The 27,458-nt window shown below is 36.8% G+C and overlaps 1 protein-coding gene across 1 annotated transcript in view; it reads right to left on the reverse strand.

The window, feature by feature from the left end:
- FAF1 (Fas associated factor 1) overlaps positions 1-27,458 on the reverse strand; it is a 480,711-nt gene that overhangs the window by 355,905 nt on the left and 97,348 nt on the right. Inside the window, exon 3 of the mRNA XM_045064498.1 lies at positions 6,917-6,963. Within this exon, the coding sequence (XP_044920433.1) occupies positions 6,917-6,963 (47 nt within the window). The remainder of the gene's footprint in view (positions 1-6,916; positions 6,964-27,458) is intronic.

Below are 27,458 nucleotides of genomic sequence, written 5' to 3' on the forward strand. Positions count from 1 at the left end.
ATACTTCCCATCAATAATAAGAGATAACCAAGTTAAATGAGGAAGAAAAGATTTGGACTGGGAAAGGAAAAAAAATAGCTGTATAATATACATGCTCATACCAACCAAAAAAACCAAACTGCTGAAGCATTACAGCCCCCAAAGTTATCCCAGAAAGACAGTAGTGAAAGAAAAGCCTTCTAGTGGGGAGCACTTGGGATTGTACCACAGGTTGACATTTTTTAGAAAGAGTGATTACCTGAGGTACAAATCTATACTCAACCAAGGACAATGGATAATAGGTTGGCCAGCTGATCGGGACTTGGAATGAATAAAAGAAAAATTAGGTGGCAAGGAAATCTGGGGTAAAGATATGAAAACAGAACTTTCAGAATGACACTAAACGTGAATATATGTTTCTGAGGGGAATACTGCCTACTACCCACTGGCAGGGGTGGGGGGATGGGGAATGGCTCCCAGTGTGCGTAAGATGACATTGTTCTGTTGTAAGTCAGCTTTTCTCCCTTAATACCCTAGGGTTGTTCCATGCATTACTAGATAATGAGGCCATGCCAAGAGGAGTGGAGATTAGACATAGGTACAACATCAATTTCCCCTTACCAAGTATAACTCTGACTAGGGAAATTGTCTGAAAACTGCAAACAAGAGAAACTAACTGAGCCAATATGGCATCATTCCTTTGAGATCTGGTAATGGATCATTTCTATCATGGAGGAGGAAGCAATATGTTCTCCCTTTAAAAAGACACTGTTCTGGATGTGGACTTGATTGACTTCCCTGATAGCAATACTTTTACCACCATTCATATTTTTTTTTTAAAGATTTTATCCATTCATTTGACAGACAGAGATCACAAGTAGGCAGAGAAGCAGGCAGAGAGAGGAAGGGAAGCAGGTTCCCCGCCAAGCAGAGAGCCCAACGTGAGGCTCGATCCAAGGACCCTGGGATCATGACCCGAGCCGAAGGCAGAGGCTTAACCCACTGAGCCACCCAGGTGCCCCAACCACCCTTCATATTTTGAGGGAATACCTTATTGATCTAAGGCTTCCCCACACAACACTAATTCTAACCAAGGAACTCATTTCACAGCAAAAGTAGTGCTGGTATCATTCATATATGCTGTTACCCAGAAGTATCTAGCTTGTCAGAACAGTGAAATGTCCTGCTGAAGACAGTTAGGAGACAACATACTCAAAACTTGGGTCTCTACCTTAAAACACGTAGTATATGCTTTGTATCAGTGACTAAAACACAGTGATATTTCTCATATTGCCAGAAAATATGGGTGTAAGAATTGAGTGTTAGTAGTGGTTTCTTTTATTACACCTAATAACAGAATTTTTGCTTCCTGCTACTTTGGGTTCTGGTGGTTCAAAGATCACAGTTCCAAAGAATGTAGTATTTCCACAATACTTGCACAGAACTACAACCTGAGAGTGCCACTTGGCCATTTTGTACTCTTCATATTACTGAATCAACTAGCAAAATAAGGGGGTATGAAGTGAGGTGGGAGGTCCTGATTACCAAGAAAAAACTGGGGTGCTGCTATACAATGGACTATTTTCTGGGGCATGTCCAATAATATGAGTTAGTAGAAAACTATAACCAATTTTAAAAAGACAGGTCCACTGAGGATTTTAAGAATAAATGTTTGAGATGACCAAGTAAAGAACCTTGACTATCTGAGGTGCTAGCAGAGGGAATATAAAGAGTGGAAGAAGAAACTGGTAAATATTAATCAAGGCCTTATAACCAGTAATAGTAACAAAAATGCAGCAGCACACAAGTATGTGCACAGATACACACAAAATTTTGTTAGAGTTTTGCACACTGATTTTTTTTTTCATTTTAAGATTTTATTTATTTATTTGGCAGAAAGAGAGATCACAAGTAGGCAGAGAGGCAGGCAGAGAGAGGGGAGAACAGGCTCCCAGCTAAGCAGAGAGCCCAATGCGGGCCTCCAACTCAGGACCTGAGATGACCTGAGCCACCCAGGCGCCCTACACATTGATCTTATCTACACCAGTGACTTAGCAGTGACCATGCTGTAACAATGACACCCACTTTGTTTTAGCATCAGCCACTGGTGTTAGCTTCTAGCTTCTTTCAATACTTCAAAACTAGCCTCTGCATCTTGCAGAGGTACCATGATCAGCTGAGCAGGACTTCTTTCTCTTATGTCTATGGTCAAATTGCTAGGGCCGTTCCTCAGGGCTTCCAAGTCCTGTTAACTTCTATTTCTTCAATCACTTTCCTTTTTCCCTCTAATATTATGAGTGACTTTGTGCCCTTTATTTTTTATTTTTTTTAAAGACCTTATTTATTTATTTGACAAAGAGGCATACATCGAGAGAAGGAACACAGCAGGGGGAGTAGGAGAGAGAGAAGCAGGCTTCCTGCTGAGCAGGGAGCCAGATCTGGGACTTAATCCCAGGACCCTGGAATCATGACCTGAGCCAAAAGCAGGGGCTTAATGACAGAGCCATCCAGGCACCCCAACTTTGTGCCCTTTAGTGGTTAGCAGGGGGCTCTCCCAGACAGACCAGTCCTAGAGCAGACTTCCTGGAATACTCTGGACCCAGTCCACACAGTTCTGGCTGTGCCCACCCTACTCAGAGGATGCTGCAGCTGTTAAATCTGCTCTTGCCCTACACTCCTTTCCTCAAGCCTAGCAGGACCACCCCACCCACAAGTGGGCCTGCTGGTCCAGCTGTTTCCTGATATCATTATCTGAATTATCTTAGTATTTGCATTTTGTACTTTCAACCTGCTCCACATTTCTGGAACTGATTCCCCGTATGAAATTCCCTGTGTTTGAAACACCCTAGTGTGCTTTTTTTTTCTTTACCAAACCCTAACTCTAGGAGATAGTACATTTCTAATCACAGCAGGCTATCTGATGTGTTGTCAGCCCAAGAGAATTTTTTTTAAAGTTCTCATTTGAGAATTTTCGTATTGGCTATTAATTACTTTATTTCAAGATCAATAAAAAATAATGAGGGTGCCTGGGTGGCTCAGTCGTTAAGCGTCTGCCTTCGGCTCAGGTCATGATCCCAGGGTCCTGGGATTGAGCCCCTGCATCAGGCTCCCTGCTCAGCAGTAAGCCTGCTTCTCCCTCTCCCACACTCCCTGCTTGTGTTCCCTTTGTCACTGTGTCTCTCTCTGTCAAATAAATGAATAAAATCTTTAAAAATAAAAATAAAAATAATTTAAAATGATGAATTTGCATTAGAGTTTTTCACTAGCAATATTAAAAGAGAGACAGAGAGAAAGGGGGGGGAGAGATGATCCTATCAATTCTGACTAATGTTCAACGGTATCCATAGAATACAAAGACATCCAAAATTGCTGATTCAAAAAAAAGTATTTTTAAGACTTTTCATCTATTAAGACACCATTCTATAATCTGATATACTCACTCTTCTAGTTAATCAATAATTTAAAAAAAAAAAAAGACACTGATTGGTAAGGGGAATGCTATGAAGAAATCAATTTTAGATCTAAATCTCAACTAAAGGAGTGTTTTTATCCTTACTCAACCTCACTCTATAAATCACACACATCCTTGGAAGGCAATGAACAAAGCAAAGTAAGCAGAACTCTGTACATGTTTATTTCAATTTTTAAAAATCCATCCCAAGGTAAAATTTCTAGGTACAAAAACAACAAAACAAAAACATGCATGTGTTTTAAAGATAAATTTGTCTTTAGAAAAAAATCAGATTTTTAAATGAGCACCAGAGAAGACAATAAATAGAAACTAATTGGCTAAAATGGATATTTTCTATATCAAAAACCTCAGCATTATATATTCTGAAAATGTTAACCGTGAATAATTAGAAAAATGCCTAGTCTTCTCAAGGTTTCCTCAATGAATTAAACAACAGACAAAGAAACATACAGAATATGTGTCTGAGTCAAAAAATTGTGAGTTGACAAATACTACCCACTTAGTCAATGAGGAAAATTACACTACTGATTCATAACATTTTTAGAAAATATAGCCTATGCTGTCTACTAACACAAGTAATTCATTAGCACTTCCTTCTAATAATAACTATCTCCAAAAATAATGTTTAAAAAGGCTCTGGACAACATGCCAATAAATAAAATATTACACCAAGATGTAGTAAATAAACATGCACACATTTGATGTTTCATGACTGAATGGCTTACATTTATGACAGCATAAGTCACACAGTTTATAAATATGTTGTATTAGCAGTATATTGTCTAGTGAAATAAGCCTTGGAGGATGAGGCAGAAGACTTGCTTATATCCTGACTCCATCAACATCATGCTGTATCATCTGGGCCAAGTCACTTCATGCCTTATTCTACCTGTAAAGTGAGGGATAATAATATCTGCCTTTACTTGCTTACAACTAAAATAGTAACTGTAAAAACAAAGCTATGGAGAAAGATCTTATACACATATTAAATTCCAACTTTTTTGCCCAAATGAAAAAAATCTTAAAAAAAAAAAAAAAAGACATGGCATGGTGAGTTTGCTGACCTAGAATAGGGCAGAGTTGTATCAAAAAATGCATGGCTTTTAAAATGAGACAAACCAGACTTCACCACCTACTACATTTGTGAACTTGGGCAAATCTATGTAAACTCTCTAACCTTCCGTTTCCTCACTATGAAATATGAATCTCTTAAAGTTATAATAAGTATTAAATAATGAAAAATAAATCAATTACCTAGCACAGTGCCTTAAGCACTTTTTAAAATGTTAGTTTCTTTACTTTGAACTTTATGGGTACATTAAAAACCATATTCCCACTTTTGAATTCACACAAAAAAATGTGATTTCAAGAACAGCTATAAAGCACAGGGACTGGGTTCTTCTCCCTCCAAAAATAATTCATATTTAAAAAAATCTTTTTGGTAGCTTTTTCCTCTGTTGAAGTATGAACTGACAAATTAAGAGTCAGCTGTATTCACAGACTACACAATAGAAGTCAAACATACAAAACAAAAACCAGTTTAACTACTTACATATACCATTCCTATCTTCCACTTTCAGTGGTAAGCCAATGAGAAAGCAACAAAGAACCCTCTTTCATTTTCCTCTGGTTAGGAGATATACAAGAGGAATTTTTAGTTATGTCAATTCCACAGTAATTTCAAAGCTAAAGAACAAAGTTAGAAAGGGAGAGAGTTGAAGACTACTGCTAGATAAAACTGATTTTCTTCTGTGCATATATGATTCATTCTTTTAAATAAGCAAACAAAACCACTTTCTAATGAATGTTAAACTCCAAATTTTATAGTATTAGAAATCAATTTAGTGCTGAATCTCTACTTTTAAATATTAAGCAAAAAGTAGCATCAGTGACAGGAGAGATGGGATAAGGAAATTTCTACAGTTCACCCAGAGCAAAACATTGTTAATTTTAAGATATATCCAATATGTACTCAGAACCCAGAGCTGAATCCACAAGGGTTTAATAAGCAAAAATTTTGGCACAGAAGGTGGAATAAAATTTGCTCAAGAATAAAACTGGTGGGGCGCCTGGGTGGCTCAGTGGGTTAAAGCCTCTGCCTTTGGCTCAGGTCATGATCTCAGGGTCCTGGGATCAAACCCCACATCGGACTCTCTGCTCAGCAGGGAGCCTGCTTCCTCCTCTCTCTCTCTGCCTGCCTTTCTGCCTACTTGTGATCTCTGTCAAATAAATGAATAAAATCTTTAAAAAAAAATAAATAAAACTGGAACCATATTTAGAAGTCTAAAACTTTCTAAACCAAGGGAAAATAAAATGACCATAAAGGAAGTTCCTATAATCAGTTGGTTTGCTTTCTAGATAAGGGTTTCAGTAAAACTGAATGCTTTTGAACAACAACAACAAAAAAATTGGTACAGACTCTGGAAATCGGCCACATTTACTCTGGATGAAATTCTTTCTGACGGTTTTTTAAAAATGGTGGGGAACAGGTCTATTAATTACTAAGGGTAGTACAAGCACCAAACAGAATTTGCTTCCTTTCTAAATATACACAGTTTCCTATAGAGTATAGCACATTTTGCAGCTCATGGTGTATTTTCTGATGGTTTTGCAACAGCACTCTTCTTCTTCTCCAAAACAATCTCATTCCTAGTCTGCTGTTTCTGTTTGCCTCATCTGCACTTAGCAGATCATGCTTCAGTGATTTAGAAATCCTAGCCACCGAAATTCAAGCCAAAGTTTGAATTGACACAAGAGGGAGGGAAATCAAGTAATTAAACTATACTTGGAAGGGAGAATGGTTTTACCTCCTATGACTCTATTGCGTCCTCTTTTAATCCAAACCAGTCTCTAATTTTAAGGGAAGAAAACTTATGAAAAATTATTTCTAATCTAAGGAATGATTTTGTATCTTATAGTTCTCTTGGCATCATCTTCCAATTTTACCCTCTGGCAATGACACAAAACCATTCAGACCATTCCACATGTTAACAATGTATTCTTCAAGTGAAATAGTTCAGTGCTTTGGGAAGTTTCATAAATTAAGGACTTATTCAAATTGTTGCAAATTAACATGAACTTAATTTAGAAACCAAAAGTGAAGAGAAAAAGACTGTAGCAAGGTTGGAGAGAACGCCTGGAAAGGTAGATAATAACCATGCTCTAGAATACTGAGATTCAGTTCCTTCCATTTTATGAATTAGAAGATCCCTTGAAAAGCTTTTTTATAAATAAAATAAAACCACCATTAAAATAGTACCACTCATTCTGAAATAACATTATAGAGTTAAAAGTTGGAAACTTTAGGAAACTGATATAATAAAATTGTCTGAAAGAACAGTAACTATATTAATGAGCTTCTATACCAAAGATCAAAAGCTCTATCAAAAAGTTAAAAAAATTAACAACTGTCTCTTTTTTGCTTGGCTAAATTCTCATCCTACTATTAAGCAACTTATAACATACCTTTGTAGAATGCCATTTTCCTGGGGTATTACACCATTGATAGCTGCCTGCAAACAAAAAACAAAGAAAGCCATTTAAAAAAAAAAATAAAAACAAAAACAACAGAAAAATGCTCAGGTACACGTGGGGTGGAGAACACTGTACAGGAAAACAAGTATACTTTGAAAAATAAAATTTAGGAGCACCAGGGTGGCTCAGATGGTTAAGTGTCTGCCTTCAGCTCAGGTGATGATCCCAGGAGTCCCTCATCTGGCTCCCGGCTCAGCAGGAAGCCTGCTTCTGCCTCTCCTTCTATTGCTCCCCCTGCTCATGCGTTCTTGTTCTGTCAAATATATATAATCTTTAAAAATAAAATAAAATTTAAACAAAACACTAAATGATTTCTTAATAATACAAAATATTCTCTAAAAAATTTCTCTACTTACTATGATAACACCGTATTTTGGGAAACTAAAAAAAAGCAAAGCAAAACAAAACAAAACAAAAAACATGCATTTGGCATATAATATCCCCAAATCTTGAGTCATAAAAAGCTTACTTCCACAGTCTTTATTCAAGCAAAACACCCACAAAAACCAATTTTTTGTTTTGTTTTGTTTTTTAAGATTACTTACTTATTTATTTGACACAGAGAGAGAGAACACAAGTAGGCAGAGAGGCAGGGGGAAGCAGGCTCCCCTCTGAGCAGAGAGCCCAACTCGGGACTCTAACCCAGGATCCTGAGATCATGACCTGTGCCGAAGGCAGAGGCTTAACCCACTGAGCCACCCAGGTGCCCCAACAAAAACCAATGTTTAAGAATGCCAGAACAAGTAAAATAAGTACCTTAAAGTTTTTTTAACTTATTTTCTTCTTCAGATTGAGAGGAGTAAGATACAAAATCACAAATGAAAAAAATGGACTCAAGAAATAAAATCAGTCTTTTATGTTATAATTATTCTTACTAAAGAACATTTAGAAGGAAAAAACACAAAGGCAAAAATTCTCTGATAAACAAAATACCATGACTGTACCAGGTTACAAAGGAAACAGGACTATCACTTGGTAAGTTTCCTCATATAAAACATTCCTGAAGTCGGTCTCTAAGCTAGCTAGTCTCCAGTTACTTGGAACATAGCATAGTACTGACATGATATGGGCATTTTGGCAGGCTACTGAGCAAGCACGCTGTGACATCCTGGATTGCAGGCAGTTCACTGCAGGGTAACAAACATTCCCTGGAGGAAAAACCTTGGCGTTTCCAACTTTGCCTCTGCGTCATAACAACTTCCCTTCCCTTGCCCATCTAAGTCCACATCAAAATGAAATAGGGAAAAAAAGGGTGGGGGGGAATAACGCTTCAGTGTTTTATCAGCTGCCTAGAAATCAATTCCCAAAAGGAGTTTGTGTATTTTGGAAACATTAACTTAAATTATTTGTCAGAAGTGGGTCAAGTTTACAATGTTATTCTGTTGAATGGAAATAAAGTAGAATGTAAGATGCTTGCTATGAATTTTGAGAGCTGTAATGCTCCACTGGCAAAATACAGATTAATACAGACAGTGGATTCTATAGACCCCTGACAACCTGGAGGCTCATAAATCCTGAGTCAAGCAAATACTAAAATGAGTTTTCAAAGCCACAAATTCAATGGAAGCATCTCTGCCTACTTCCAGGTCAATTATCTCTTCTTTTGACAGCAATGGCTCCACACAGAAATATTTCCTTTGCTAAAAAACAGAAAATAGTGAAAGAATTTTCTATGGTGTTGGAAAAGAAACAAAATGCCAGAGTTTGGAAAGATTTTGTTCAAATTTTCACTCGGGAACTCAAGGTATAATGGAAAGAATACTAAGGATTTACAAAGTCCAAAATTTGAACCTAGAAAACTTACAAATTTTATGACCTTAATACATTCTAAATTCACTGAACCCCTTTTGAGTCTCAGTTTCCTCATCTGTATAATGAGGTAATACTATTTCCTTAGCCAAAATGGGCCTATCTTTGTGTTCTCAAAAGCATCAAATTCAATTTTTCTTAAGTCTTTTGAAGATAGTATGTTTATTTGAAATGACTTTTCCCCATTTCTTGTCTGGCTAAATCTTAATCATAACTGAAGTTTGTTAGATACACTTTTTCAAAAAATTCTTCTTAACCGCCCATCTATATAGGCTTACTCTCACATAGAACAGTGTGCTTTTCCTAACAATTACTTATTTGATGAATACTTGTTTTATATCTGTAGGCTATGTGACAGACAAGATAATAGTAATTTTGTTCATTACTTTATCCCAGTTGCCTAGCGCAGCACAAGCATTAAATGACACCCAATACTTATTTGTTAAATTAATGAGCTGGAGGAGTACCAAAAAACAAAAACAGGGATGCCCGTTTGACTGAGTCAGTTGAGCAACTTACTCTTGATTTCAGCTCATATCGTGATCTAGGGTCCTGGAATCAGGCCCCAGGTTGGGCTCTGTGCTCAGCAGTGAGAGTCTGCTTGAGGATTCTCTTTCCCATCTCCCTCTGCCCCTTCCCACACACACTCTCTCTCTAAAGTAAAAATAAATAAATCTTCAAAAAACAAATACAAAAAAAAGCCACATAGTCAACACCTGACCAAGGCTCAGAAAGCTTCTTAGATGAAATCATGTCTCAATTAAGACTGTAGGATAAATGGGGGTGCCTGCGTGGCTCAGTCAACTGAGCAACCGACTCTCAGTTTTGGCTCAGGTCATGATCTCAGGGTTGTGGAGTCAAGCTCCATGAAGGACTCCATGCTCAGCAGGGAGTCTGCTTGAAGATTCTCTCCCTCTGCCCCTCCCCCTGCTCCTGCAGATGCACACATATTCCCTCTCTCCCTATCTCTCTCAAATAAATAAATAAACCTTTAAAAAAAAAAAAAAGACTGAAAGAGAAGTGAGAAGTAGCAAGATGGGGTAGAGGGCAACACTACGCAGAAGGATCAGTGACACACCTCCACTTTCGTTTTCTAAGACCTTAGAATCATTTTAAATAATGTATTTGTTTTTGGGTAGAAAGTTAGTCCTTGACCTCAACCTATTTTGTACATAAATATGTAAAATGTAATCCAGAATGAAGGTACAATAAAAGTATTCTTTGCTAAAAGGAATCTAGAATAAGGAGAGAGATTTTTGGGAGGATTAAGGAGAGTCTCAGAAAAGAGATAGCATTTGATCTGGACATCAAACAGTAAGTGGATATAGGAGCAAAGGAAATTTTCAGATGAGTTCAATTTTGAACATGTTAACTTCAAAGTGACAGCAGGAATCATTTGTTTACTTAACAAATATGTATTAATGGCCAACTACATACCAAACTCTAGGCTAGGCAATGGAGATAGACGAATGGACTTAACATAGCTTGCCTTCTGGCAAGGACAAAAATATATTCAACAATTAATTTTACTATAAGCAGTTCAGGTAATATCCAAATGGAGCCAAAGTAATTTAAAAATTCAAAGCTAGTAAAGCAATATATGTTAAAGGCAAATAAAAGCAGGCCTAAAGGTATTTTAATTCCTTTCCCCTATAAGCTTTCTTCTTTGGTGAAGAGTAGTTGAGACAAAGAGTCTTGTTGAATTCATACATATAAGAAATAGAGGAGAGAAAACTAAAGACAAAAACAAAACAATAAAAATATAAGGGTTAAATATGAGGGGAAAAGACCAGGAATATGTCATAGAAGGAGCAAAGAAGGTATTATAAGGAAAGATTAGACAAAACTGAAAAATGTGAAAATGGTCTAATAGTATGAGGTCTGAGAAGAGATTATTAGACATATTTTTTAAAGTTTTAGTAAAAATTAAATTATAAAAGGCTAAGAAATACATGGAAAATAAAGTAAGTACAGCTAACTCTTGAAATAGTATGAAAAGTATAAAAATAGGAGTATCCTTATAATACTCATTATTCTCTGTATAATACAGATTACTTATTAACAGATGAGCATTTTTCCACGTTTCTTCAGTAATGCTTCAATAAATACATCACAGCATTATGATTAGCTTTATTTTTTTATTTTTCAGATTTCTTTATTTGAGAGCGAGAGAAAGTGAGAGAGCATGAGAACATGAGCTGGGGGGTGGGAAGAGCAGCAGACTCCCCGCTAAGCAGAGAGCCCAAACTGGGGCAGTCTCAACCCAGAACTCCAAGATCATGACCTAAGCCAAAGGCAGATGCTTAACCAACTGAGCCACCTAGGCGCCCCATATCATTAGCTTTATTCTTATTAGCAGCCTCCTCACCTGGCCAATTTCCAAATTACTTATTACAGATCAGTAAAACTAAATACTTAATACATTTAATACATTTAAGTTATAAGAATTTATAAACAGAAAAAGTATTTAGAATTTATGAAAATAGAAATGATAAATTTTTATTACATATATAATCATATATATTATTAGTTGATAGAATTAAAAGTATAGGTAACTCCACTTATACTACATGTTTGGAAAGCCTGTGAACTAGGAAAATATTACTTTTTTTTTCTCCAGAGAAGGAGGGGAAAGGGATAGAGAGAGAAGGAGACAGAAAATCTTGAGCAGGCTCCACCCCCAGCACAGAGCCTGATGTAGGGCCTCATCTCATGACCCTGAGGTCATGATCTGAGCTGACATCAAGAGTTAGACACTTAACTGACTGAGCCACGCAGCCTATCCAGTAATACTGGCTTTGTTGTGTCCATTAACCATTTTTTTCATCTCCTGAAAATACTTAAAATATAGGAAAAATACTTTCTAAATTATTATACTTTTGTTCAATTATTTGAAATTATTACTCTATGGCATGTCAGAGTCAAATAATTTCAAAATACCTAAAAAAATAAACTTTGGACCCACAAAGTATTAATATTTTAGCATTCACAACTCTGCTCTTGCCATCAAGTGAATTCTTCCAACAAACCTAGACGTTCTCTCCTCCAATCACACTGATCCTCTTTTCTACCAGTTCAAATTCATTCATTCTTTTATTCCCTGAACACAGTGTTTTAGGACCAAAGGGAAAACAAAAATGACAAGACATGTTCTTCCCAGGACAGGCAGTTATAGAAACAACTAATTGAAACAACTAATATGAAAGGCAATGGGATCATGAAAAAAGAAATGCCTACCTATTATTGCCTAGTGGAGGTGCAAACCCAGATGTGAATCATTTTCTTCAAGAAAATTTAACTGATTCACACCACCTTTTTCTCAATTATTTTTCTTTTTTTTAAGTTTTTATTTAAATTTCAGTTAGTTAACATATATTAGCTTTGGTGTACAACTTAGTGATTTAACATTTCCATCAACCAGTGCTCATCACAAGTGCCCTCCGTAATCCCCATTACCTATTTAACCCATCCACCTCCCACCTCCCCTCTGGTAACCATCAGTTTGTTCTCTATAGTTAAGAGTCTGCTTCTTGGTTTGCTTTAAGTCTCAATGACTTTACACTGTTTTGTACTTACAAAGCACTCATGCATCTCAATCATTTATCTGAATATTTCATTCATTCATTCCAATATCATCAACCCATCCAATACATATTTAGTAACTTACCTAGATCAATTCTGAGTACTGAGGAAACAACAAAAGTAGATTTAAGTGTCCATGCTAAATTCACAATATTATCCCCCACTTTGTGTTTTTGCCCTGAGTAGAGCCAATGAGAAGTTCTATAAAGGCCCATCATTCTACAGCCATGAATTGTGGAATTTTTACCTTTTACCTTATATGGGGATGAAAAACTATCCTGGGTGTCTCCTCTACTCTCATACTCTACTACCAGCAACACTATTTTACTTGACACCAGATGTGTGAGTTTTCTACACATCAAGCAATTCTGCAACACCAGCTAGGTGTCCTACAATTTAACTCAATTATGACACTATCTACCTAGAGACAGCATTGGATCCCACAAGTTAAGGGCTCAGTTACACAAGCCTACTCCCCTCAGATGCTAAGAACAAGTCCAGACTTGTTATCTGTGCTTCTGACCTACTGGCTAAAAATCAGTTGTTCCCATAATCCTCTCTTCAATTCAGTTAATTTGCTAGAGTGGTTCAAAGAACTCAGGAAAACATTTTACATATTAGATTACTGACTTATTATAAAAGGATATAACTCAGGAACAGCCAGATGGAAAGGCACCTAGAGAAAGGCATATAGGAAGGCATGCTGAGCTTCCATGCCCTCTCTGGGCACACTCTCCCTCCTCACATCCTCATGTATTCAACAAACTAGAAGTTTCCCAACATGTATTACTGGGATTCTTAGGAGGCTTCATTCCACAGGCATGAACCATCACTAACCCAATCTCTAGTCCTTCTCCCCTTCATAGAGGATGGGGGTAGGAATGATAGTTCCAAGCTTCTAATCATGGTCTGGTCTTTCTGGTCATCAGCCCCCATCCTGAAGCTATCCAGGTGCCAAAATTCTCCTCAATAGAACAAAAGTCACTGCTATCACCCAGGAAATTCCAAGGGATTTAGTAGTTCTACATCAGGAACCAAGGTCAAAAACCAAATATTAGAACAAAAGATAATACTAGATTCTTACCACTTAAGAAGTTATAAAGGTTTTAGATCTCTGTGCCAGGAACTGGGGGACAGAGACCAATATATATTTTTTCTATTATTTCACAGACCTCATTAGTACTATGTTAATCAAATGAAATATTAAAAAAAAAAAAAAAAAAAAAAAAAAAGGTCCATTCTGGGATGAAACTTTCTCAGCTATGCAAGTAAAAGGCCAGAGAAACAAAAGTAGTAGATTTAAGTGTCCACACTAAATTGTAGAGTTCGAAAGAAAGACAATGAGATTATGGTGGAAAGGCAATGAGGCCTCAAAAAGATGCTTAACACAATTTTCTCCTCTTCCTTTCTGGAGCAGAAAGGAAAAAATTTTTTTCTCATAAACAATTATTTGATTTTCTGTAAGCATCTGTAACAGACAATTTCCAACAATCTACTATATTTAAATTCTTCTAAATGTTCTTTCAAATGCCTACTTTCCAAGAATGTTAATCACTGTGATAACCCTTTCCTAAGCCTTCTTCAAGTACTCTACTGTATGATTCAAAAGCTGATGACTCTTCCTTCCATTTACTATAAACTTCAATAGAGGAATATATAAGATACTCTATGGAGGCAAAAGAATGGAAGTAATTTGAATACCAGGGAAAAAAAGCTGGGAAAAAGGTGTGATATTTGAACCAAGTGTTAAAGCAGGGCTCTTCTGGGGTAAAAAGCAGAGTAAGAGCAGTCGGTGGGGTGGGTATTTTTTTGTCTGTCTGTATATTTATTTATAGTAAGTCTGTTCCGGAAATGGAAAGTAGCTTTGTGCGGCTTCAGCAAAGGTTTGGGTCAGGAAGCAGCAAGGATGAGCTAGTTGGAAAAGTAAGCAAGAGTTAAATTATGAGAATCAATACAAATACAGGTATTTCAAGTTTTATTTAACCTGAAGATAATGTGCAGGCAACTGCTACAACTGAAATTTGCCTTTCAGGAATATCATTTGGTCAGCACTGCAAAATACAAACTGAAAAGAGAAAGTTATTGATGCCCAGGCTTCTGGCTTGGGTGACTGAATAGGCCACTTCTGCTCCAGTCCTCCCAATCAACACAACTGGTAAGCTATTCAAAATTCCATAGCTCAAGTCAAAAATCATATAGTCATCCTCAATTCCTTTCTCTTACATTCCACATCTGACCTATAAGAAATTCTTTATTCTACCTCTAAAATGTAGAATCTGACCAATCTTTTCTATTACCACCCCAGTCTAAACCACCATCCCTCCTCTGAATTGGTATTTCAATGGTCTCCAAACCTGTCTACCTGCTTCTATCTTTGCCCCACTTGCTTACTGCATGTTCACACAGAAGCCAGCATGGTACTTACAAATGTTAAGTCAAAATCCTACTCTAATGCCTTCCCATATTATCAGAGTAAAGGTCAAAGACCTCATTCTGACTTTAAAGACTACATTAGCTGGCTCCAGCTCCTTCTCTGACATCATCTTCTTCCACCACCCCTGAGGTTCACTTACTCTAGTTAATCTGATTTCCTTACAATTTCTTAAACAAGTAAAATATGCTCCCATATTAAACTGCTTATACTTATTCTTCCCTCTGCCTGCAATGCCCGTCCTTTAGATATCTACATATCTCTCCCCCTCACTTCAGTCAGGTTTCTAGTCAAAGGCCATCTCAGAGAGATCTTCCCTAGTCGTTCTATCTAAAAGAGAATTCCTCTAGCCATGACACTCTACCTATTTGTCTCCTTCTTTGTTATCTGTCTTGCCTCACTAGTATGTGAGATCCAAATGACTTTATTTTGTTCACTGATGTGTCCTCAACACTAACTGTACCTCATCCCTAAGCAGTGTGAGTTAACATATATTGATTGAATACATAAATTAATAAATGAATGTATACCATGAACCCAAGAACATGAGCAAAGGGACAAGCTGGTGAGAACAGTAAGATCTGAGGCCTTCAGTTTTAGGCATGCTGATTTTGAAGTACATAAAGGACATGCATAAAGAGATGTCCTATAGACTGTTAAGAATCTAAAATGTGTGAGATCAAGATATCAAGTTTTGGAGTCACGAGTCATCTACTTTAAACATATCTGGAAAGGGGTGCTTGGTGGCTCAGTTAAATGTCTGTTGATTTAGGGTCAGTTCGTGATCAAGTCCGATTTCATGTTCCACACTGGCATGGAGGCTGCTTAAGATTGTCTCTGTCCCTTTCCCTTGCCCCTCTCTACCCCTACATGCTCTTTCTTTAAAAAAAAAAAAAAAAAAAAAAAAAGTGTTTGGAAAAAATTAAACTACCAAAAGATCCATAAGTCTCACTTCTAGGTATATATCCAAAATCACTGAAAGCAAGTTATTCAGAGACATGTTTGTACAACAAAATTCACAGCAGCACAATTCACAACAGCCAAGAGGTAGAAACAACCCAAATGCCCATTAACAGCAATGGATAAAGAAAATGTAGTGTATACATACAATGGAATAGTATTCAGCTTTTAAAAAGAAGGAATACCATTACAGGCTATAACATGGATAAATTTCGAGGACATTATGGTAAGTGAAATAAGTCAAAAAATGGCAAATGTCAAAAAATAAAAAATACCAAATGATTCTACTCATATGAAGTACGTAGAATAGTGGAATTCATAGAAACGGAAAGTAGAATAGTAGTTACCAGGAGCTGGGAGGAGGGAAAAGGGAAAGTTGTAGATTTAGAGTTTAGAATTTCAGTTTGGCAGGATGAAAACATTCTGAAGATCTGTTTCACAACAATGTGAATATATTTAACACTACTGAACTATATACTTAAAAATAATTAAGATGATACATTCCATGTTATATGTTATAAAACCATATTTTTTAAAGTCTTTGCAGAAGTCTTTTTTTTTTTTTTAAGATTTTATTTAGTTATTTGACAGACAGAGATCACAAGTAGGCAGAGAGGCAGGCAGAGAGAGGAGGAAACAGGCTCCCTGCTGAGCAGAGAGCCCGATGTGGGGCTCAATCCCAGGACCCGGGAATCATGACCTGAGCCGAAGGCAGAGGCATTAACCCACTGAGCCACCCAGGTGCCCCAGGTCTTTGCAGAAGTCTTAAGAGTGGATTAAGTTTATCTGAAATGAGGAAATAGTGTGAAGAAAAGCCTCATGATGGAACTTCTGAAATGCCAACATTTCAGAAGTATGTAGGAAAAGTAAAATCAGAGAAAATATTAAATAGAAGTATCAGAGAAGTAGGAGGAGATAGATATAGACATCTGAGCCTCAATACAAATCTCAGTTACAGTTACATATATGCATTAGCCAAATTTTTAAAAGTGAAACTGGCCCTTAGGGAATTCACCAACTACGATAACCTATTGTCATTAATAGAAAATGTGTAAAAAGGAGATGGCATACAAACATTAATTTTTATATATTTTTTTAAGCAAAAAGAACCCTACAGTAACAATTCATATTCAGTATTTAGTTTTCTCTGATCTATAATCTACTATAATTTAATGGGGTCAACTATGGGATGTTCTATGTCCTGTAGTCTTGCAGATCTGTTTTCAAATCCTGGTTTTATCACGTGCTCATTAGCTGTGTGACTTTGACCACGTTAAATGAAGTACTCTAAGATTTAGTTTCCCCATCTACAAACAGGAGGTAATAATACCAACTTAATATACAAGATTGTTTGTTATAACAATTAAATGAGATAATACAAAAGTACTCCACAAATGTTAGCCACCATAATTATTCATCCTTATCACATATTGTTTTTGTTTTAGGCTATTCTGTTACATACTATATACCCCTGGTGCATAAATGTCTGCCTTGTACTAGGCTAGAAAGACAGATATATTAAATTCCTGCTACCAGTGATTAAAATTCAGGTAGTCTGGATTGGGGTCCAGATTAATAGATTAATGTATTAATCTATTAATCTATTAATTAATCTCCCAAACTCTTCAAGTGATTCTTATGCACAGCAAGGTTTGGGAACAACTTTAAATACTTAGAGATCTATATAAAATACTTTATTCTGACATTACATATATAATCTATTAATTCCCCCAAACCATTTATTATTCTAGAAGTTACTTAAAGACATAGATATAGGCATAGAAGTTATCTAAAGGCATAGATCCTTCAGAATCTCACGTTATTAAATATGCTCAAAGTGAGGCGTAGAGGCTCTTAAGCCAAAAACCCATTTTTTTTTTAATTTTTAAAAAGATTTTTTTTTATTTATTTGACACAGAGATCACAAGTAGGCAGAGAGGCAGGCTCCCCACCAAGCAGGGAGCCCGATGCAGGGCTGGATCCCAGGACCCTGAGACCATGACCCTAGCCGAAGGCAGAGGCTTAACCCTCTGAGCCACCCAGGTGCCCTGAAACCCACTGTTTTCTATCTCCATTATTTACAGTTGGATAATCTTGAGAAGGTTCACTCCCAGTTCTCTCCTCAGTAAAATGGAAGTGATAACCCTACTTGTTCACTGGGATCTTATGAAACTTGTTAACACATATTAAGTGCTTAAATGGTACTTGATACATAGTAAAATTCTCAATAAAGATGAACTGCCTTTATTCTAACATTTGTCATAACAAGATTTTTTTTTACTTTTTTTTTAATTCCAATATAATTAAAGTACAGTGTTACATTACTGTAACACTGTACTTTATTGTATGTATACATTCAGGTATACAATGTGGTTCACTCAACATTCTATACATTACTCAGTGCTCACCACAGTATGTATACTCTTAATGACCCCCATCTTTCCTCTGATAAATAGGTTTATTCTCTATATTTAAGAGTCTGCTTTTTTTGTTTCTCTTCCTTTCTTTTGTTTCTTAAATTCTACAATAAGTGAGATCATATGGTATTTGTCTTTCTCTAAGTTATTTCACTTAGCATTATATCCTCTAAATCCACCTATGTTTGTCATACCAAGATTTATTCTTGTTTAAAATCACAAATAGTTTTTAATCACAAAATTCTGAAAAAAGGAATAGACTCTATAAAAAAAGAGAAATCTTTCCACTCACAACACTTATCTTTTGCAGACAACTTACAAGAAAGTACAAGTACAAGAAAAGTGAGTATTTCAAAAGCCCTACAATTCCAAACTTAAATTTTTAACCTGTTTTTATAAAATCAATCTATTGCTATTTATTTATGTAGTAAAAGTACAATTGGTAACCCTTAAAGAGCTCCTAAGAGCCAAATATTTAGTTTTAGTAAGTTCTAATTTGATTTTTTCCCCTTCAGGTAAAGAAAACAGCAGAACAATTTAAGAAATATAACCATCCACAATCTGTTTTCAGTTAAATGCAAAAAATGTTCATTGAGTCCTTCCAAGTAGAAATCACTATCAAAATAGCTCAACATGCAGCATCAGGACTGGTGCAGACCAAATTAAGGACAAAGAAAGACAAGGCAGATCTGAAGAAAAATAATGGTACCAAGAGATTTACCCTTGTCAAGTAAATATCTATGAATGAAAACCAAAGAGCAAACTAGGAAAACCATATAGCTAGGATCAAAAGGATCTGGCAACCAAGATATCATTTACTAAAAGCAAAAATTAGAAAAGGTGGTTTCTGGGGCGCCTGGGTGGCTCCGTGGGTTAAAGCCTCTGCCTTTGTCTCAGGTCATGATCCCAGGGTCCTGGGATTGAGCCCCACATCCGGCTCTGCTCAGCAGGGAGTCTGCTTCCCCCCTCTCTCTGCCTGCCTCTCTGTCTACTTGTGATCTCTGTCAAATAAATAAATAAAATCTTTTTTAAAAAAAAGAAAAGGTGGTTTCTGTGACAGTCACTTACTTCCCTTCCCCAGGTTCTTTGCCCCTCCTGAGGAAACATGGTACTTAAGACTTTGGTTAGCATCACATAAAGACCTACTCATCCCTCTCTTCTCCACTTAGTATATTTATTGCCTTCTGCTTTAATCAATGAATGTAAAAAGAGAAAGGGTAAAACTGCCAACTGATCTGCCTTTTCTAGATTCAGATTATAAGCGAAAAACCTAAAAAAGATAGAAATGTCTGAAGGTTAGCAGTATGAAGCATTTATGGAGGCAGATACTCCAGTATTAAAGGGAAGCTAACAAGCCAGATCTGCTCTGTTACAAGCATCAACACAAGGAAAACACTCTTCCTTGTTGGTAGCAGTCCTAAATATGGCTGTTTCCATTTGGGGGTTGACGGAACATCTAAAATCAACTTAATTCAGGAAAGTAGCTTGCAATTACTCTGTACTAATTTTAAAAAGAAGAAGAAATGTGCTAAGGTATTGTGGATAACACATGGACAAAGCAGCCCCAAGGAGGAGCTTCCTTCCTCCTGGGAAGTGAGGAGAAAAAATAAGAATACATTAAGTAGAATATAGAAAAGTGTCTCTATCTCAATAAATGACACCATCATTCTTCCAGTTCATCCAGTCAAAACTCTTGATGTCATCCTTGACTTCCTCCTTCTCATTTATTCAAAAGTTCTGACAGTTAAAATGCTAAAACACATTCAGAATTTAATCACATTGCACAGCTATGTGCTATATGAAGCTTCCATCTTCTCTCTCCTGTATTATTGCAAGAGCCTCCTGATTTCCTTGCATTGCCCTTGCTCATCTTTAGTGTATTCCCATCAGAGTGGCCATAATGAATCTACTAAAATATAAGTCAGATCATGTCAATCCTTTACTCAAAATCTTCCACTTTTACTCTGAGATTAAAAAAAAAAAAAATGAGGGGCGCCTGGGTGGCTCAGTGGTTTGGGCTGCTGCCTTCGGCTCGGGTCATGATCTCAGGGTCCTGGGATCGAGCCCCGCATCGGGCTCCCTGCTCCACAGGAAGCTTGTTTTCTCTCTCTCTCTCTCTCTCTCTCTCTCTCTCTCTCTGCCTGCCTCTCTGCCTACTTGTGATCTCTGTCTGTCAAATAAATAAATAAAATCTTTAAAAAAAAAATGATATCCTTAATATGCCTTATTGCTCCCTCTCTCCTATAATCTCTAACTTCACCCCCTCCTCTTTTCCTGAGCCGCACTTGTCTTCTTGATGTTCCTGGAAAATGGAACCCCAATTTCCCACTTCAGGGTAATTGTAGTTACTATTTCGCCTGCCTGAAATGGGGTCTTGCCCCCAGATACATGATACATTCACTAACTCCCTTCCGCCAGGTCTTTATTCAATTGTCACCTACCCATCTTTTTTAGAAAACTACAGACACCCACCGAACAAACTTTTATCCTCCTTCCCTGTTTTGATTCTTCCCCCCCTTAAAAATGATAAATTTCTGGGGCACATGGGTGGCTCAGTTGATTAAGCGTCTGCCTTCGGCTCAGGTCATGATCCTGGAGTTCTGGGATTGAGTGCTGCATCAGGCCCCCTTCTCAACAGGCAGTCTGCCTCCCCCTCTGCCCCTCACCCTGCGCTCATACTTGTGCTCTCTCTCTCTCAAATAAATACATAAAACATTTTAAAAAATGGTCACTTTCTGACACACTATATTACCTATTTATATCATTTGTAGTTTGTCTCCTATGAATATGTAAGCACCATGAAGACAGAGGTTTTACCTGTTTTGGTTCACTGCTATACTCCTACCACTGAGATGAAATCTTTGCTTACAGTAAATGCTCAAAAAATATCTTCTGGTGAATTTATGAATGGAAGTATTAAGTGAATTAATTAGAATTAATTAGTATAAAGTGAATTAGATGCCTTTTGGACTTAGAGGAACGAAGAGGGAAGGAAGCAACATGTGCAAGGAACTATGTAAAATAAATCACACATCAGTACGTGTCTCATTTAATCCTCACTCCGTGAAGCAAGCGTGATGAAGAAAATGACATTCTGCAATCAAAGAAAGATAATTATCATATGATCTCACTGATATGAGGAATTTGAGAGGCACAGCGGGGGTTCATGAGGGAAGGGAAGGAAAAATGAAGTTAAGATGGGACGGGAGGGAGACAAAACATAAGAGAACCTTAATCTCAGAAAACAAACTGAGGGTTGTTGGAGGGGAGTGGGGTGGGAAGGATGGGGTGGCAGGGTAATGGACATTGGGGAGGGTATGTGCTATGGTGAGTGCTATGAATTGTCTAAGACTGATGATTCACAGACTATATCCCTGAAACAAATAATACATTTTATGTTAATATAAAAAAAGAAAAAAATGACATTCTGGGAGAATAAGTGGTTTATCCAAGATCATACAGAGTAACATTCAAATTCAGGCCTCTCTGACTCCCAGAAGTCATGATCTTTTCACTGCAAAGCAATTTGGATTTTTTTTTTCCTTGACAACAACATAAGGAAAGGGTATACCTTGTGTTTCAGATGAACATAGTTTAAAGCTCTGTACTATACTAACAATACTAATATCCTAGGATCAGTAATTCTATTTTAGAAACTGAGATATTAATGCATCTTTGATCTGTGTCTGTATGAGTGAAGGGAAGGTGCTGACTGGGGTGATAAACTATCGGTAAGGAGAGAAGTTTGATGATTACCATCAGTATGATCATTCCTAGACATGAACTCATTAAATTACTGAGGTTATAGACACCTTCCAGACTATAGCTACCCAAAAGAACTTTCTGAAATGATAGAAATAATTTATATCTGCACTGCATAATACACTAGCCACTATCCCCATGTGGCTATCGATCACTTCAAGTATTGCCAGTGTGACCAAGGAACTGAATTATCACTTAATGATTAATGTAATTATTAAATTAACCATTTAATTTAAATGGAAATACCCACATAAGGATAATAACATCTATATTGGATGTGTCTATACACACTGTTATAGACTCTCCATTCTAACTCAGCCATATCCTTCACCTCACTCACCTCACCACCTTGCTCACTTGTAATACTCTGATCCACTTTAGATGATGACACTGCATATATGGCAAAGTTCTTTTTCCAAAAGTGTCCCAAAGGAAAAAGGAAATTACCCTATAGTTGAGTTCTTAAAACTATTTTATTTTTGAAGAAGAAAAAACTGTTTGCAAAAGATATAGAGTCTAAAACTATTTCAGGCAATACTAGTTTTGGATACTGAAAACAGGTTCCCTGATGAGATCAGCTTAAAAAGATGGCAAAGAACTTCAGCACAGACTTTCTAATTAGGCAAAGGAGGAGGGGGAGGAATAATAATTTCACAATTAAAACTTTAGATGCCATTATAAATAAGCTTGTTAAAGACTGGGTTTGAAAGGGTTTCATGGTAGAGCTCATGAATAGAATGAGTTCTTATGATTTGAGATTAAAATTCCCAGGAAAAGTACCATATCCAGATATTTTAAATGCTCTATCTCAAACCACTTAAACAAAAATTAAGATTATGTGCTCTGAATAATTGGGAAGCTAACTCTGGTTAGTGAAGAAGACACTAGTGTTTTGTTGACTGCTTCCTTTGCAACCCACGGAATGGGAGAAGATATTTGCAAATGACAGTACAGACAAAAGGTTGATATCCAGGATCTATAAAGAATTCCTCAAACTCAACACACAAAACAGACAATCATATCAAAAAATGGGCAGAAGATATGAACAGACACTTCTCCAGTGAAGACATACAAATGGCTATCAGACACATGAAAAAATGTTCATCATCACTAGCCATCAGGGAGATTCAAATTAAAACCACATTGAGATACCACCTTACACCAGTTAGAATGGCCAAAATTAGCAAGACAGGAAACAACATGTGTTGGAGAGGATGTGGAGAAAGGGGGAAGCCTCTTACACTGTTGGTGGGAATGCAAGTTGGTGCAGCCACATTGGAAAACAGTGTGGAGATTCCTCAAGAAATTAAAAATAGAGCTTCCCTAAGTCCCTGCAATTGCACTCCTGGGTATTTACCCCAAAGATACAGATGTCGTGAAAAGAAGGGCCATCTGTACCCCAATGTTTATAGCAGCAATGGCCACGGTCGCCAAACTGTGGAAAGAACCAAGATGCCCTTCAACGGACGAGTGGATAAGGAAGATGTGGTCCATATACACTATGGAGTATTATGCCTCCATCAGAAAGGATGTATACCCAACTTTTGTAGCAACATGGACGGGACTGGAAGAGATTATGCTGAGTGAAATAAGTCAAGCACAGAGAGTCAATTATCATACGGTTTCACTTATTTGTGGAGCATAACAAATAACATGGAGGACATAGGGAGATGGAGAGGAGAAGGGAGTTGAGGGAAATTGGAAGGGGAGATGAACCATGAGAGACTATGGACTCTGAAAAATAATCTTGAGGGTTTTGAAGGGGTGGGGAGTGGGAGGTTGGGGGAACCAGGTGGTGGGTATTAGACAGGGCATGGACTGCATGGAGCATTGGGTGTGGTGCATAAACAATGAATACTGTTACGCTGAAAAGAAATAAAAAACTTTTTAAAAAAAGACACTAGTGTTTAAAATACATGTGAAAGGTTTGAATAATGTTTCATGAAGCAAGTAGAAAAAAGATAATACACTAAGGCAACATTTTAAATCTGTATGTATAACTTAATAAGCTAAAGTTAATGTCTATTTCTTACACAAGCTTAAGAAAAAGTTTACATATTCAGGCTGGTCAAAATATTTTCATTATCTTATCACTAAAAAATGAGAATCATCTTATATTTAGACATGTACAACAAATTTTTATTTTTATTTTAAAAGCAGCTAGATTCATCCACTCTAGCCAATCACAAGGCCCACCTCAAGTTTCCCTTCAATCTCCCAGCATTCTCAATCATTCTCACACTCTCTCAATTTTTGTTGCCTAAACTTACTTGAAGACACTTAGTTACACGTATATTTTGCCTCATAATATTTATGCTTTTTTCCCTATCTCTGTGTTTTTTGTCCTCAGAGTCTTAAGCTCACACAGACAAAAGCCATGCATTACTTCTTTGCAATAACCATAGCACTTAGAGCTGAGTGATTTCTTGAAGACAGAAGGAAAGCTATGGATCTAATGCTCCAAATATCTAAGGAATGACAAGACAAAATTGTTCTCAATCTGCTATACAACAGATTTGCAGGACAATTTCTCAAACTCAATAAATTTGAGAAATTTGTACAAGATCAGCACTACTAAAATTCAGGTTCTTTCCAATTCTGAATTGTTGATCCTTTACTGATTGACTACCATCTGACTGACACATTGTTGAAAAGCTCTAACACCCTCCTCACACCACTACCCTCACACTCTTCCACTTCTTTCACTGCTACCAGCAGAAAGTCTGAAAGGAAGATGGAGAAGAAAGATAGTAATAGTTACTAACTAGATAGTAATAGTTACTGGAGAAAATACATGAGTCCAGGGCACATAATTTCATGGTAAATTAATCCGTGTCCACTTTGGAAATGTCTTGGGTACTAATAATTAGATAACAGCACAGATATTTCCATTCAGAAAAGAATCACAATTAACAGAAGATAAGGGATCACAAATAATTAAGGCCTAAATGTAAGTAGTATGAATCATTTACCATCCTGCTAAACCAAAGAAAGGAAAAGGCTCCAGGCTGATGAGAATCAAAAACTGAACACCCAAATCTTTTCTTCACTGCTCACTATCACTGGGGACAGGAACAAAATAAATATATAGAGAGAATGCAATACAGTAATTAATAATTCCAGTTCTAGAGTTTTAGAGTTCTAGGTTCAGATAAGATGTCTATCATTGACAAAATTTGTCATTTTAGGCAAGTCAATATACAAAATGGAAGGTGATACTAACACATTTCCTAGGGTGGATGTGAGAATTGATGAGAAAAAAAGGATGCAGACTGCTTTGGATAAGACCTAATGTATGAAAAGTAGTCAATATGCTTATTTTTTATTTGAAGTAGGAGAAGCTGAGCTTTTCAATTTGGTTTTGATGCTCTGGGCATGCAATTTCAGGTAATAAGAGTGTTAAATTGGAAGTCAGGAAATGGGTTCATGACCTGGTTTTTTCAATAACTTGTTCTTCGACCTTGGCTAATTTCTTCATCTCTTTGGGCCTTTAAGTTATCAAATCTGTAAAAATAAAGAGGCTGGGCTAAATAATTTTATATTCTTCAGCATTCCCCAGAGAAACAGAATTAACACGGTATGTGCATGTATGTATATATGTATGAAGAGGGAGAGGGAGGAGAAGAGGAAAGGGATTTATTTTAAGGAATTGGTGTATCCAATTATGCAGGCTGGTAAGTTCAAAATCTATAGGATGAGCCAGCAGGCTGAAAACCTAAGGAACTGAAAACTTGCAGTTCAAGTATGAAGGCCATCTACTAAAGAATTCCTCCGTGCTCAGGAAGTCAATCTTTTGTTCTATTAGGCCCTCAACTGTTTGGATGAAGCCCACCCATATAATGGAGGGCAATCTGCTTAACTCAAAGTTTACCTGTATGAGGAAAGGGGTCAAGGTGCTGGATATAAAAGAATGAACAAGAAGAGACATAGTCACCAAAACCATAAAACTCCTAGGGAAAAACATAGAGGAAAAGCTTTGTAAGACTGGATCTGGCAATGATTTCCTAACTATCACATTTAAAACATGAGCAACAAAAGCCAAAAGGAGGCCAAAGAGGGAGGATACATGAAAGTAAAATTTCTGTGCATCAAAGGACACAATCAACAGAGGGGAAAAAAAAAAACCTATAAAATCAGAGGAAATATTTGCAAATCATACTTCTGATTCTACAACTCAATAACAAAAGATCAAATAATTCAATTTAAAAGTGGCAAAGGACTTGAACAGACATTTCTCCAAAGATGATATAGTAATGGCCAATGAGCATATGAAAAGACCCTCAACATCACTAATCATCAGAGAAATGCAAATCAAAATTGCAATGAGATATCACCTCATACCCATTAGGAAGGCTACCACAAAAATTAATTAATAAATTTAAAAGTGTTGGCAAGGATTTGGAAATATTGGAGCCCTCATGCCTCTTATGCACTATTAATGGACTGTAAAACTGTAAACTACTATGCGAAAAGTAAGGACAGTCCTCAAAAATTAAAAACAGAACTAACATACGATCTAGTAATTCCAATTCTGGGTATACATCCAAAAGAACTGAAAGCAGGGTCTCGAAAAAATATTTGCATACCATGTTTCTACAGCAGCATTATCACAACAGTCACAAGGTGGAGGCAACCCAATCACCACTGGTGAATGAATGGATAAGGAAAATGCATTATACACATAAAAGGGAATATTATTCAGCCTCAGAAAGGAAAGAAATCCTGTCACAGGCTGCAACATGGATAAACCTGGAGAACATTATGCTAAGTGAAGTAAGTCCAAAAAAGCAAATACTGTATGATTCCACTTACCTGAGGTATCTACAGTAGTCAAATTCAGAGAAACAGAAAGTAGAATGGTGGTTACCAGGCAGGGTCAGGGCAGGTGGGGTAGTGGAGGGGGAGACAGATAGTCATGGTTTAATTAGTATGAAGTTTCAGTTTTGCAAGATGAAAAGGTTCTGGAGATGTGTTACACAGCAATGTGAATACTTTTAACAATGTCAAACTATACACTTAAAAATGGTTAAGATGATAAATTTTATGTTATATATGTTTTATCACAATAAAACAAAATACAGTAAAAAAAGATTTCTGCCAAGAAATAAAGAAAAAAAGAAGGGAAGGAGAATTAAAATAAATATTCTCTGAGAAAGTAATTCCTCCCTAAAATGTGAATAATAATTTAAAAATACTTAATTAGCAGATGCTTATATTGGTTAATTGATAGTCAACATTTTTTAATACAGAGTTCTTGTCAAAAGCAGGTAAAAAACAATTAGTAATGTATATATGACAGACCACTTAACTAAGGTAAGGTCTCTAATAATCCTTCTGTGATCTCTAATCTTCCTCAGCACTATATAAAAATTTCTCTGATACCAGGCACGTGGGTGGCTCATTCAGGTAAGTGTCTCCCTTTGGTTCAGGTCATGATCTCAGGGTCCTAGGATTAAGCCCTACATCAGGCTTCCTGCTCAGTGGGGAGTCTGCTTATCCCTCTTCCTCTACC

This window comes from Mustela putorius, unplaced genomic scaffold, assembly GCF_011764305.1.
Source record: "Mustela putorius furo isolate JIRA1106 unplaced genomic scaffold, ASM1176430v1.1 tig00003853_pilon_pilon_pilon, whole genome shotgun sequence".
NCBI classification, from domain to species: domain Eukaryota; kingdom Metazoa; phylum Chordata; class Mammalia; order Carnivora; family Mustelidae; genus Mustela; species Mustela putorius.